Source organism: Aspergillus eucalypticola (assembly GCF_003184535.1).
Source record: "Aspergillus eucalypticola CBS 122712 chromosome Unknown BO83scaffold_1, whole genome shotgun sequence".
NCBI lineage: Eukaryota > Fungi > Ascomycota > Eurotiomycetes > Eurotiales > Aspergillaceae > Aspergillus > Aspergillus eucalypticola.
The window spans coordinates 1483979-1498674 of record NW_020290275.1 but is presented as its reverse complement, the minus strand read 5'-3'; the positions used below and the strand labels follow the sequence as shown (position 1 = coordinate 1498674).

The 14696-nt window shown below is 49.1% G+C and overlaps 4 protein-coding genes and 1 non-coding gene across 5 annotated transcripts; all 5 read left to right on the top strand.

The window, feature by feature from the left end:
* Positions 1 to 542: 542 nt before the first annotated feature.
* Positions 543 to 1743, top strand: BO83DRAFT_413425 (uncharacterized protein; the record flags this gene model as incomplete). The annotated part of the gene is made up of 4 exons (XM_025534485.1): positions 543 to 633; positions 688 to 777; positions 1009 to 1150; positions 1227 to 1743. 4 exons carry the CDS (start codon positions 543 to 545, stop codon positions 1741 to 1743), a joined length of 840 nt encoding a protein of 279 aa, XP_025393531.1.
* Positions 1744 to 3905: 2162 nt separating this feature from the next.
* On the top strand, positions 3906 to 6183 carry BO83DRAFT_351930 (Arabinosidase A; the record flags this gene model as incomplete). Its single annotated transcript, XM_025528969.1, has 8 exons — positions 3906 to 4049; positions 4103 to 4617; positions 4666 to 4749; positions 4798 to 4874; positions 4923 to 4955; positions 5005 to 5156; positions 5207 to 5695; positions 5752 to 6183. The coding sequence occupies 8 exons, from the start codon at positions 3906 to 3908 to the stop codon at positions 6142 to 6144; spliced, it is 1887 nt and encodes a 628-aa protein (XP_025393530.1). The 3' UTR covers positions 6145 to 6183.
* Positions 6184 to 6777: 594 nt separating this feature from the next.
* BO83DRAFT_351928 (DUF914 domain membrane protein) lies at positions 6778 to 8669 on the top strand. The gene is made up of 2 exons (XM_025528968.1): positions 6778 to 7494; positions 7566 to 8669. The coding sequence occupies exons 1-2, from the start codon at positions 7268 to 7270 to the stop codon at positions 8539 to 8541; spliced, it is 1203 nt and encodes a 400-aa protein (XP_025393529.1). The 5' UTR covers positions 6778 to 7267; the 3' UTR covers positions 8542 to 8669.
* A 229-nt stretch (positions 8670 to 8898) lies between these two features.
* BO83DRAFT_t10 lies at positions 8899 to 8970 on the top strand. The gene has a single exon. It is a non-coding gene; the product is annotated as a tRNA-Ala (tRNA).
* A 3807-nt stretch (positions 8971 to 12777) lies between these two features.
* BO83DRAFT_374307 (pepsin-like aspartic protease) lies at positions 12778 to 14603 on the top strand. The gene is made up of 3 exons (XM_025530163.1): positions 12778 to 13317; positions 13372 to 14232; positions 14290 to 14603. Exons 1-3 carry the CDS (start codon positions 12973 to 12975, stop codon positions 14362 to 14364), a joined length of 1281 nt encoding a protein of 426 aa, XP_025393528.1. The 5' UTR covers positions 12778 to 12972; the 3' UTR covers positions 14365 to 14603.
* Positions 14604 to 14696: the final 93 nt, after the last annotated feature.

The following is a 14696-nucleotide window of genomic DNA, read 5'->3' as shown; positions in this document are numbered from 1 at the left end:
TCGTCATCATTTTACAGTATCGATACTAGTCTTCATGGCTAGCAGTCCCTGCCGCCCTTTTTGAATTGGTTGATAGCCGCCTGTGAGTCACGGTCGCTTAACTATCAGAAGCGATGGATAGCCCCTGATGGCATTGGAATTGGCGGGTAGGCCGCGTTCCAGAATTCTGCAGGGGCCTGGGCTACGCTTGGCAGGAAGATATCAAGGGCAATATTGATACGCTCGTCTTGCGAATAAGCTGAGGTTATTAAGGGGGATATTCAGACGTCCTATCCACAGTCACTTTGTTAAGACATGCGACTACTTGAAAACTTTCCATGTAAAAGCTATACAACCGCTTCAAGTGGCGTGAAGAAAAAGAGAAACTTGTTAGTTAGCCCTCTGCAGGAGGCCGGGGGGTGAAAATTCATCTACATCGTTTGACTCCCTCGGTAATGGACCCTAGGATTGTCCTGAGAAGCTGATATTCACTTATCGACTTTTGGGTAGTGAGTGGATTTGAAGAAGGTTAGGTCATTTTTTGTCATTGAATACTCTGTCACATGATTGTAGCCTTGCTTTGTGTTCCTCTTCTCTTTGCCTTCCTCAGTCCACCACACTTCGCGCATCTACCACCCGCAACTTACTACTACAGTAAGTCGTCAAGTTGCCTACTCCTTTGGTTCAGTATCATCTCTATTCTTTCAGATTCCTTTTCTAAGATGACTGAAAACGTTGTTCGTGAGCGAGTCATCTCGCTATACCACATTGTTACTGGAGAAGTCGAGGGCCCTAAGAGTGTGTCTTTTGTCTCAAATGAGCCTGGTTCAGAGGGAGATGTTTTGCCATCGTTCCTTCATGAACATAAAATCTCTATCTCTTCTTGGGATATCGAAGCGAACCTTACGGGCTCTCCAGTAACACCGGTGCCGTTCATCCAACAGCCTTAATTATTGCCGCACGACTCCCTTCCTCTAATCGAGCTTCTCTTCCCTGACTATAACCAATCGATTCGGAGAAGCTGGGCAGAAAGATGCGGGTTGGTGATGGCTGATAAGGCTGATTGGTCCGATGAATTGTGCCATTTCTTCGGCGAGTTGGCTCTTGCTACTGAAATCGGCCCTGGCTTACGCTCGAGCTTACTGGATGTTTACAAAGTGCGGCACATAAGGTGAGTACAATACATGTCAGCTAAATCTTAAGAGACCACCATCCTTGTCCAATCACTGATACATTCAAATCTCCAGTCACCCTCATCCTTTCATGTTGTCCGCCCGAGCGTATGGGTTTTTTCCCAATTTCGAAGATGGTTGGAAGATCGATCTTTGCCTTGAGCCGGATAGGCGAATCAAATCACCACTCCCCCATATTATGTTAACTGCTTCCCAGCCAGCACAAGCTAGAGAGGGCTCCATTTTGTATGGGGAGCTTGCAGTGATTGTTTCTGTTATGCATGATCGTGCCATACAGCCTGAGGTAGGAAGCGAAGAGGAGATGAAGAAGCTGTCTCGAATGGATCTAGAAGAGCTTGATGAAGTAGTTGGTGAGAAGGCACCAGCCTTTCCAAATGAGCAGAAATTTCCACTCCTCCTTCTTTCCCTTGTGAACCCACGGCATGCAAGGATACTCTGTGCTTACATGTCTGACGATCTGCTGGTGGTTGAGACGTCGAAGATTTACAGCTTTGAGGAAAAGGAGTCAGCTCCCATCGGTCTGTTCCTATCCTGGCTGTTTGCTTCCCCCTCCCCCGTGGTAGAAACCTGATTCTGTTTAAGCGCCCGTCCCTGATTAAGAACCCAGCAGGAACCTGTGCCTGGTCGAACCCGAGCAGGTCTCAAGTGGACGCGGCCGCCTGATCGAACCCGATCAGGTCTCCAGCGATGAGCTCACACCTCACCGTGGTGCTGGAGTCTAGTAACCAGGGCGTATTGCCTATGGTGAAGCTAAGATGAGCTCCCTCTATCGATCCGGCTACAGCGATCATTAGCTCCTGCGTTAAGGGTATATTTTCGTCGTACGAAACCATTGAGCCTAAGAGCCGCATTATCATTTCTTGTACTATGAAGTATTCATGACGGTGTGAAATATTGAATGCCAATATGTATCTTCATCTTTGCACAATAGAACATGTAGGACGGGTTTTTTTTTCCCCCCATATCAGAACTCTTTACCAGCTTAAAACTTTCAAGTACTAAAATTACTATGTGGTAGAGTCTGACATAGCTTGAGCTATTGCAAACTGAAAGAACATGGTTTCGAACCTCTGGTGATGTCTATCGGTGTGCAATGTATGTACAAGTTACTGCTAGTATGATCCATTTCGAGGTTTAGAATTAGTAGATTCTCTGCGGCCAAGGCCTGTGACACGAGTGGTTGAGGATCATAGCATTATGACGGCTATTTTATATTCTAGGATTACTGGTTGTTCTTCATTTCAACTTGTCTTTCATTTCAACTTGTCAAGGAACAGTTGTGGCCCTGCTCTAGATTTTGTGTGGTGTCGCCGAATTGGAGTGAAGACAGAGTCACGCCTGGAAAGTGGGAGATCAACGTAACCGTCGACTTTCCCGGTCCTTGGATTGAGATATGCGGCTATATTCAACTGAAGTCTAAAGGGCATGGTCTGGTTCGAATATGCAAGTACAATGGGAGACGACTGAAACTAGAGAGACTCGTCAGTAGTGATATAAGCAGCTGTGCCGGTAGCGAAGCTCCAGGAACACTGCACCCGATCGCCATAAACGGCATGAACCATAATGATTGAGGTCTAAGTTTATAATGTCTCGCATAGCGCGGTAGGCGCAGCAGTCAAAGGATGAAAAGAGCAGACTCTATGATGGTTCGGAATCAACGATAAAGCAGAAGAGAAACAGGGGCAAACTCTAACGGTATAATTATGACGAAGGTGGCAGCGACATCCCGGAGAGAGATAAGCCGGGAAGAACCAAGGGACGGCTGTGGCTGGATCAGGGACCGAAAACTACTCCAGTATCAGCAAGTTGTCTCAGGGGTCCCGCCGGGGTTTTCCCTTGCTCGGAGAACATCCACCACATTAAAATGCGGAGTAACGATGAGGGGGAAAGTGCACGGCCGACGTCAGAGTTTCGCTTGGGTGGATCTGCAAAGGCTAGGCGGCTGACTAGCCCGATAGTAGTCCAGCACATGCCCTGAGGGTTCAAGACAACGGATTGACCATATGTTGAGAAGACTGAAATCTCAATATCTTCCATAGATAGGATTTCTGTATCACTATCGACTCCGCATTGGTAAAGCGCAGGCACAAAACTTGTCAGCTGGTTGGACATTGCGACGGAGTTGAGGCGACATGTCTTGAGACACCAACCTTCCCTGACGGGGGACTATGAGCCGAGCTTTGATGCGCCAAAGTTTCTGTAGAACTGAAGAATGGGTGGATCGGCATGTCGTACGACCGGCTAAGGGACCTAAAATTGGAGAGCCGGGGAATTCTGGGGTTAGCCGTCGGGATTATTTCGGTACAACACAGACTCACTGTCCACTTGGATCTCGGCGTGGGTGCGGCTAAAAGGATGGCACAGATGATGGAGTGAGCAACTGGAGGGACTCGGAGGACGCGGTGGAGAGAGGTACCAAGACATCGTGGCGGGCAAGTGCATGCCCCGTGCAGTCACGCTTTTCCTCCCCCTTCTGTCTTCTCCTCCACATTCAACATTCCACCTCCACTCTCCTCCACTGTTCCACTCTTCCACTGGCATCGTCCCTCTTCCTCGATTTCTTGGCTTCTCGGTTGATAGTCTTCGACTTCGTTGTGATGACCCCACCACATCCGCTGCTGTCTTGGTTGTTTACTGCCCCGGTTAATTTCATGAAGTCCGATTATAAAAGGCCTCGTATCCTCCGTTTGCAACAATGAGACCAGGCTCAGCTTCCTTCAGACAGCCGGCAACATGGTGGCATTCTCAGCACTTTCGGGCGTCAGTGCTCTTTCTTTACTGCTCTCCCTCGTTCAACATGCGCATGGAGTTTCCTTGAAGGTCTCCACCCAGGGTGGCAACTCATCCAGTCCCATTCTATATGGGTTTATGTTTGAGGTAGGCTGCAGAAACGGCGCCCATTGACAGTGCATTCTCTAACGATGGTTTAGGATATCAATCACTCAGGAGACGGAGGAATTTACGGGCAATTGCTGCAGAACCCTGGCCTTCAGGGAACGACACCCAACCTGACTGCTTGGGCGGCTGTCGGTGATGCTACCATCGCGATTGATGGTGACAGTCCATTGAATTCTGCCATTCCCAGCACTATTAAGTTGGATGTTGCGGATGATGCTACCGGTGCGGTGGGTCTCACTAATGAGGGATATTGGGGCATCCCAGTCGACGGCAGCGAATTCCAGAGTTCCTTCTGGATAAAGGGAGATTACTCGGGCGACATCACCGTCCGACTGGTTGGAAACTATACCGGCACGGAGTACGGCTCTGCCACTATCACCCATACGTCCACAGCAGACAACTTCACCCAAGCCTCCGTCAAGTTCCCCACCACCAAGGCTCCAGATGGCAACGTCTTGTACGAGCTCACAGTTGATGGAAGCGTGGCTGCTGGTTCGTCGTTGAACTTCGGATACTTGACGCTTTTTGGTGAGACTTATAAATCAAGGTTCGCATGTCCATATCTTGAAGAGTGACATAGGGGCTGATTATGTAGGGAAAATGGCCTGAAGCCCCAGCTTGCCAATGTGCTGGCTGATATGAAAGGATCTTTCCTGAGATTTCCCGGCGGCAACAACCTGTAGGTCCCAACTCATCTAGCAAGGTTAGCGACGCTCACCAGAGACAGTGAGGGAAACAGCGCAGAAAACCGCTGGAAGTGGAACGAGACAATCGGCGATCTCTGGGATCGTCCCGGCCGTGAAGGTATGTCTTAACATCAGGAGCGAAACATTCATTCCTGACGGTAAATAGGCACTTGGACTTACTATAACACTGATGGTCTTGGTAAGTACAATTATATGCAAATATCTAACTACGGTACTAACGCTTGTAGGCCTCCACGAATACTTTTACTGGTGTGAGGATTTGGGACTCGTGCCGGTGCTCGGTGTCTGGGATGGGTTCGCTCTGGAGTCGGGTGGCAACACCCCAATCACAGGCGACGCACTGACCCCTTATATCGATGATGTTCTAAACGAACTTGAAGTATGTTGAGCAACAAATCCCATTGATAGCTGAGGTTAACCCTACGGTAGTACATCTTGGGTGATACGAGCACGACCTACGGAGCATGGCGCGCTGCCAACGGACAAGAGGAGCCGTGGAACCTTACCATGGTCGAGATTGGCAATGAAGATATGCTGGGAGGCGGATGCGAGTCCTACCCCGAACGTTTCACTGCCTTCTATGATGCGATCCATGCAGCTTACCCGGACCTCATCCTTATTGCCAGCACCAGCGAGGCGGATTGCTTGCCCGAGTCGATGCCCGAGGGTAGCTGGGTCGACTACCACGACTACAGCACGCCCGATGGACTGGTGGGCCAGTTCAACTATTTCGACAACTTGGACCGCTCTGTGCCGTACTTCATCGGCGAGTATTCGCGCTGGGAGATCGACTGGCCCAACATGAAGGGGTCGGTTTCCGAGGCCGTTTTCATGATCGGGTTCGAGAGGAACAGCGATGTGGTCAAGATGGCGGCGTATGCGCCATTGCTCCAGCTGGTGAACTCGACTCAGTGGACGGTGAGTCATTGTTGCACAGCGGTATTCGACGGCATAGATGAGCTAACGAGTGGTAGCCGGACCTGATCGGATACACACAGTCACCCGATGACATTTTCCTCTCGACCAGCTACTACGTGCAGGAAATGTTCTCGCGCAACCGAGGTGATACCATTAAGGAGGTGACCTCTGACAGCGACTTTGGACCGTTGTACTGGGTTGCGTCGAGCGCCGGCGACTCGTACTACGTGAAGCTGGCCAACTACGGCTCGGAAACGCAAGACCTTACCGTGAGCATCCCAGGAACGAGCACGGGTAAGTTGACGGTGCTGGCGGACAATGATCCGGATGCGTACAACTCGGACACTCAGACGCTGGTCACGCCGAGTGAATCGACGGTACAGGCGAGCAATGGTACATTTACCTTTAGTTTGCCGGCATGGGCAGTGGCCGTCCTGGCTGCGAACTAGCGTGGACTGGTGCTCGCATAGGCGGCAAGTCGAAAATTATCTGCAGGTGTGGTGTCATGTATTGCAATATTTCAGATTAACGATAGGGAGGTCATGAAGATGAAGTGACGATAGATCCATGCTATATACCTGCCTGTATATAGGGCATTGTCCAATGAAAAGCAACGCCACCACACGTGGCGATACACATGACACCTTAGTACTACTTACTATGCTAATAGTCAGGGAGGGGTAGCACAGAACGAACTGTGTGTCTCTATGTGTGACTGACTGCTATGTAGCGGTCGGTCGGGGAGGACATTTGTATACCGCCAGCGAAGAGAAAGAATCACCCAATCCCCGAACGTGTACCTCCGGATCACTTTATACTTACTGCCGGCATGGCCTCCAACGACCCAACAGAAGAATTAATGGATACGATGGAAAACAAGGCACGGGTAAGCGAAGGAAAAAACAAGCGGATTGGTTGGTTGTGACTGGATGCAAACGGGCGGCCTTTTCTCCACTCGAACTGGGCAGAAGCGAAGACCGTGCGCCGAGACGGGTTCGGGCGCCTTCCGTCTGCAGCTCCCCTCACTTTTCCAAGTTCTCTTTTTACAACTGCTATTTCCCTCCACTTCTCCTTTTGCAATACTGTAATTATGTTTTGACAAGTGCTGACTACTACCATCTCATACAGGGATAGTACTAGTAGTACTACTGTCTGCTGGATCTCAAGTCCACCAAACATTGTATGGTGGTTCCCATGACACTAACTAACTACTGCATTCTACTTACATTATAGAAATCTCCCCACCCGGCCTGCCATTCGCTGCGGCGGCCCACTCCGCGATAAGGAAATCTGAAGTTTTTTGCTTTAGTTGCTTTTTAGTTTCGCCCTCGCGGTCTGGCCTCGTCGGCCTGCTTTAAATCTCCTCTCATCCCAGCGTCCCGTTTCTGCTTTCTTTTCTCTTCTTTTCTTCTTTGCGCCCTTTGGTCCTGGCAGTGAACGACTTCGGAGCTTTGCGTTCACATTTGCTGGCGAAAAGCTCCATTGGATACCCTTTTTCGCAGTTCGCATTTCCTGTTTCTGTTTCTGTTTGAGTTCCCCGTGCGCCTCGTCGCATTCTGCAGCTTCCCCGCCATGTCTGCCGATAATGAAAAGTCCGCGGCTGTCGCCGACGTGCAGCCTCAACCCCAATATTCCACGGAAAAGACAGAGCAGGTGCATACTGTGACCGAGTCGTCGGAGCAGACCGGTCAATCGCAGGATCAGGAAGCCCAGCAGGAGCAGCAGCCAACCCAAAGTCGCATGGCCAGGCTGTTTGCCTATATGAAGACCCGCGATTTCTGGTTGGTTTTGATTCTAGGGTGAGTGCATTTCTTGTCAAAAGATTATTTCAAAGAGCTTCAAAGAGCGGCCGAATACTAATCCAGAACAGTCAAATCATCGCGCTGGCCGATATCAGCTCCTCTACCTTCTCATCCCTCCTCTCCGACGCTGGCAACAGTATCCCCGCTTTCCAGACCCTCTGGAACTACATCCTGCTCAACCTCGTCTACACCAGCATTACCATCTACAAGTACGGCTTCAAGAAATGGTTTCGAATGCTCTATCGTGACTGCTGGCGGTACTTCATTCTTTCCTTCCTGGATGTCGAAGGCAACTACTTCATGGTGCTCGCCTACCGCTATACCTCGCTGCTCAGTGCCGAGCTTTTTAGCTTCTGGACCATCATTTGTGTCGCCATCATCTCCTTCATCTTCCTGCGCGTACGATACCACATCACCCAATACCTTGGTATCTTCCTCGCCTGCGGTGGTCTGGGCATGCTCATCGCTTCCGACTACCTGCGCGGTGCCAACTACCCCGCCGAAGATCAAGTGAAGGGTGACCTGTTTGCCCTTCTGGCCTGCACCATCTACGCCTTTAGCAACCTATTTGAAGAGTTTATGGTTTCCAAGCGGCCCATGTACGAGGTCATTGGTCAGATGGGCTTTTGGGGTATGTTCATCAACGGCGTTCAGTGCGCTATCTTCGACCGGGGCTCCTTCCACGGCGCCACCTGGAACAACAAGGTGGGCGGGTACATTGCGGGTTACACCATAGTGCTGTTCATCTTTTACACGCTGGCGCCCATCATGCTGCGTGTGTCATCAGCCATGTTCTTCAACATCTCCTTGCTGACGATGAACTTCTGGGGCTTGATCATCGGTATCCAGGTGTTCCATTACTCCGTGCAATTCCTGTATCCCATTGCCTTCGTGCTGATCGTCATTGGCCTGTTTGTGTACTTCATCATGGAGGGCGAGATGGGTGAGGCGAAGAAGCCGTGGCTAGGAAAGGACCAGGAGGGTGGAGTGGATGGAATTGGAACGGGCCGTCGCGCGCAGCAGACGGGACATGCGATTGTCTAGATGTGGGTGGTATGAGAATATTGTGCACGGGAACAAAAGTTTATCTGGTTTTTATTTACTTCAACAACTTAATATATAGTACTAGTGCTGGAGTCTGCTGTGCAGGACGGAATGTAATGGAATATGAGTGATCTTAATGATGTTTCTCCTACTTTCCAACTCAATAGTGTTTATTAAATGGTTTTCACTGTATTATCCATTTGATATGATTGTAGGTTGTTTGACATTCTTCGTGGGTCAAGTGCGGAGTACCTCCGACAATACCCTCAAGTAGCGTCTGAGCTGCGAAGTCCACGCTACGTGGGGAAGCCTTTGTCTCCTTGATAAACCATAAGATCTAGTCATCTTTCAACAAATGGGGCTGTGGTTTAGTGGTATAATATTCCCTTAGCATGGGAGAGGTCCGGGGTTCGATTCCCCGCAGCTCCATTTTTTGTCTTTTTCTTTTTGTTGCCTTCTTCCTAGCCGTCATCTTATCTACCCGAGACCAATCTTCTACCGCCGCCTGTCCCAGTCAGTTTATTTTGTTCGATTCTACAAGACACCATTGTAAAGCCGGGATCCGTACATAGTCATCTACTACTACCAAAATTCTATGAATAATTGATTCTTCACCCTTATACCTTCACCATATGGCCTTTTCACCTCATTAGCCTCCTCACTTTCACCATTTTGTAGCAGTCACGGAGACCGTACATGCTAGTTTATCTAGGTAGGAAACGTGACTCAGATAGGTTGAATCATGCCCTCATGGGAATATGCGGGATTCAATGTAGACAGGCTGTTTCACTTGTCTGGCTCTTTGGATCGTCTATATAAAGCTGCTTCTTGCTCTTCATCTTCTTACTTTTTCTCTTCTTTCCCAGGAAGATTTGAATATATATATGAATATATATATCTGAAGGAGGGATGGCTACTTCCTATAGTTCCTACTAGTAATTATATATATTCTCAAAACATAAAGACATTATTCACACCCTATGGCTACGGAGAATCTATCAGGAAGATTCTTTACATATTGATAAAAGACCCAATGGCATTGAAATCGCTGTAATAAGATCAAGCAAACCCCAGCCAAGCCCTCGTGAACCCAAACACCAAGCATTCTTCTATCGCAGGCTCGGTCTTCCTTCTAATCCACGCTGCAAGCTCGAACAACGCTCCTTTATCGACAAAGACATAGTTAGAGTCCTAATCGAGCAGGTATTACCCTATGTCGCACCCGTCAACGACATGGTAATCACCTCCCTTTCTGGAAGCACCCATTATGACGTTAACAAACCCACACCTCGAGGCTCGAGCATCCATCCCCTGTATGTAGCTGCTGATTGCAAGAATAAGTTACATATTTACCTCGGCAGGCGACCAAAGTGGGGAATGGGAAAGCCAAATCACCGGAAGATGCAGGCCATGCTTCAGCCAAAGGAAAAAGACAGATGCAGGGCTGCTGCTCCAATTACAGGTTTGATCGTTCATCTTCCTGCTGCGGGAGCTAGTGGCACAAAGGTTTGATGATAACGCGTCACCAGCGACGCCGTAATGGCGGCGGTGGTGCCAGGTATGATGCAATACGCCCGTACTTGGAGGCTCGAACTCTCGTCCTGTGCATGTGGCCGCTGAAAGGGATAAAGCCTCGGTAGAAAATGCAACGGGGATGCTGGGGGTAGTTTAATGCGGTCGATGCGATGGATGCGTCGATTGGTTTGAAAATCTTCTGAAAAGATCATGATAGAGGAGCTCGAGCCCATTTATCTTGAAAATGCCCTACAGTTTCTCTACAAAGGGGATGACACCAGACTGAGCGATACAACGAGGCAGCTTAGATAATTACTCTGGCCTTGTCAGGTGGCTTGAGAATTTCGTTTCTTGACTAGTCAAGCGTGCTTGTCATATGCTTTCAGGTTGCTCACTAACATAACAAACAGACTGACCATCACTTCAACTCAGGTAATAGCCGTCACACGAGCTCTACATTGTCAAGTCAAACAGATGCGACCTTTGATTCTTCTCATTTTCTCTCAACCATTTCTCATTTCTGCCGCACACATCTTACTATCACTAAAATTCAATTAGCGGCAAAGTTGAGCGTATTCAGGTTAAGAATTGCAGAGGTTCCCGTGGGTCTGCCTGAAAGGCCATTTCCGAACATGCTATAGAAGGCATTTTGTCAATGAAACCGCTGCCGCTATTTGGCAAAGGTCTGCCCACCACTCCTACAGGCGCTGGCCAAGCTCCCGAGATACCCCAGAGAAGTATTAATGTCGAAGTCTTCTCCAATATGTCGCTCGACGATAGGGCGGATGAAGTATATCAGGAGGTTACCCCGCGATGGCCATACTCCTGTCAAGGGCAACGTGACATTTATGAAATCAGGATACCGTGTGTGTCATGTTGAAGACAGGAAGAAATCAACATCTTGGGTCTGCTCCTGAATGTATTTATTCTGTTCATATTATGTATGACAAACTGCCTCTATTCGCAGGATGGATAGTGAGTTGCGCCAGATCCGTCTGAAGATCGGAGGTAAGTCTTCTTGTAACCGGGATGAGTGGCATTGGCTAACCCAGACTTCTCAATAGCAGAAGGGACGACCCCCCCATCTGCGTTCTCCGTTTAAAATCCTAGCAGACAACAGTCGGGCCAGTGTTGCACAGGCTTCAAGTGGATGCGGGTACATGTTTCGCACTCATAAGATTAACGGGTCTCCAGCAAGATAGCTCACACCTCATCGTGGTGCTGGAGTTTAGTAGCCTTGTAGCGAAGCTGAGATGAGCTTTATTTCTTCTCTTTTCCTGTGAGCATGGAGATGGGAGTGGATTCTGAATGCGTGGGTTGAGGGGCTGAAGCGGTTAGGATATCCTCAAGAGATCTCTAGTATGCGTAGTTGAATACTGTGATATCGATGCATTTGTTAGAGATGAATACAGAAGTACGGCTCTCTTGCGTATCGATAGATCAAGTAACACAAAACCCGTGGTACTGCACCATGTGAGATCTCATGCATGGCTTAGCAGTAGAAGAGGAAGACATTAAAGGACATGTCATGTTCGTTTCAATGAGCGGTCAGCTGGTCTGATCCCTGTTTAAGGTTCTTACATGATTAAAGTTCTTACCCCTCTGCCCTGTATTGACTCGAGTATGGATTGGATCATTGTAAACAATTGATTGCTTTCATCCGAGCTGACTTCCAGGTATAGCAGTGATCTTCTTTGTGGTACTGTCAGTATTAATGACAGCCTTGTAAAATATGGCCCTTTCTGGACGTGGCAGAATTACTAGGCTGCTTACCGCACCGGAGAGATAAAGAGTAAACTCCATGAGGAGATTCCGGCCATGGTTTGCGTGCAATTATGACTAGTTACATAGGCATCTTTGCATCACAACCATATCGCATATATCCCCTCATTGTCTGACTTGATGACATCATTCATATAGGCCGGTCTCATTAAGAATCCATTGATGCTTTGAATTGTTGTGAGCCATGCTGAGGCCCGCTACTCCGCATTCTGCAACTTCTGGAGTCTGCATAGGGGAGGTCAAAACTAGCTGCACGTAGAACATGACATCGGTGTAGATATACCAAGTGACTAGAAATCGCTCAATTGTACAGTGTCGCCATCTCTTCGTTCCTCAGGAATTGTGTAAGAATATGCTATTAAAAAACAGAAGATGGAGACAGAGCCACCCGGTTAGGGCCGGGCCGCCCGGGATAAGAAACAAAAATAAGGGCACAGAATCTCAGTGCCATCATGGGGAAGGGAGAAGAGGATGAGATAGTGGCGACGTGACAGACAGTCCACACACACACGACACCAACAAAATAAATCACATCACATCATGAAGAAGACCTGCGTAATGATGATAAGCAATCCCACCAATAACACGGGGGCCACTGATAGTGGCTGACCTGAAGCAATTCGGGGAGGAGACGCCAAGCTTGACGATCACCGGAGCTTGAAAGACCAACGGGACAAGATGACAGGCCCGTCGCACCACGCCACTAACTGGCCCTAACACAACTCGGCCTGAATAGTGCGATGAATGTCCCTGTTCTGGGTCTCCGCGATAAGATAAGTCATGGGCTTATCGCGTCATCGGCGCCGATCTCGCGATCAGCTGAAACCAATCATTCAATCAATTTGCATCACCCGACTGGGGGCGAGATTCCAGGGCCAGCTGAAAGGGTCGGCTGCCGAGCCTGTCAGTGGATGCATGTCGCTACGCTGGACGGGAGGGGAGAGAATGACGTCTCAATCTTGGGTCACTTACTTAGTTCACTAGCCAGCTAGTAATTAGTTAGTTAGCTGCTGGCTGGGTAGGTGGTTTAAAAGGCTAGAGGTTTCTCTCTTTCTCTCTCGTCATTTTCTCTTCATCTCATATTCATTTTCTTTCATACCAATTGCCTTCCACTCTGATCAATAATCTTCCATCATGGCTACCAAAATCAAGCTCATCCCTAACCTCAACTACAAGCGTTCAGGCACCAAGTCCTACGTACACTTGATCCGCAAGTACCGCTTCCAACCCACCAAGCCTGGTCCCTACACCCTCAGCAGCTCCATCCAACAGACCGGCCGTCCGTACACTGAAAAGCCCATCGGAGGTCGGGCTCATATTCGCCAGCTGGTGCGGAAGAAGAGCACCACCAGCGATGAGGTTGGCGATGTCCCGGCCGAAGATGTGCAGAACGACTCCATGTACCTGGCAACCGTGGGTATCGGAACCCCGGCGCAGAACCTGAAGTTGGACTTTGACACTGGTTCCGCTGACCTCTGGGTACATCTCCATTATGAAAGAGCTACATAAGAATCATGGTACTGACAGATGTAGGTCTGGTCGAACAAACTTCCCTCAACCCTTCTATCTGAGAACAAGACTCATGCCATCTTCGACTCGTCCAAATCGAGCACCTTCAAGACCCTGGAAGGTGAATCTTGGGAAATCTCGTATGGAGATGGTTCCTCCGCATCAGGGAGTGTCGGCACCGACGACGTCAACATCGGCGGCGTAGTAGTCAAGAACCAAGCCGTCGAGCTGGCAGAGAAGATGTCCAGCACATTCGCCCAAGGCGAAGGGGACGGATTGCTCGGTCTAGCATTCAGCAACATCAACACTGTGCAGCCAAAGTCCGTGAAAACGCCCGTCGAGAACATGATCCTGCAGGATGACATTCCGAAGTCAGCTGAGCTGTTTACGGCTAAGCTGGATACCTGGCGGGACACTGATGACGAGTCCTTCTACACCTTTGGCTTCATTGATCAGGATCTGGTGAAGACGGCAGGCGAAGAGGTCTACTACACCCCTGTCGATAACAGCCAAGGCTTCTGGCTCTTCAACTCGACCTCTGCAACGGTAAATGGAAAGACTATTAACCGGTCGGGTAACACCGCCATTGCTGATACTGGCACCACGCTGGCGTTGGTGGACGATGACACGTGTGAGGCGATCTATAGCGCAATTGACGGCGCGTATTATGACCAGGAAGTCCAGGGCTGGATCTATCCGACCGATACGGCGCAGGATAAGCTACCCACTGTGTCCTTCGCCGTGGGCGAGAAGCAATTTGTGGTGCAAAAGGAGGACCTGGCCTTTTCGGAGGCGAAGACGGGCTATGTATACGGAGGAATCCAGAGTCGTGGTGATATGACCATGGATATTCTGGGAGATACCTTTTTGAAGAGTATTTACGCTGTAAGTGTATTCATTTGCTGCTGACGGCGATATTGAAGCTTACTAACTGGATTGCAGATCTTTGATGTCGGTAACCTGCGCTTTGGAGCCGTCCAGCGCGAGGAGTTGCGCCAGAGTCTGAAGTCGGAGTAGACGCGAATATATTATGGTTTAATGATGTTATGTAATTGCAGTCTCAATGAATTTCCCCGATAGTGCTTCCTCGCTCAACTCATCCGTAATGTGTTCGGCTCAAATATACGAGTCACGAAGGGCTACCGGATACCCTCAATGATTGAGGTTTGGTACCACTGAATTGTCGAGACCCAGTATGAAGGGTTACTTTCTTGGTACACGCATTTAGGAGCATTATACGGCGTATCAGTAGTGTGTATCATTGTGTAGATATCTGTAGTCAGTCATGCATTTTCCTGCGACGGCGCATAGCAGTCACTCCAGACATACGAGCACCAATAATTGGACTA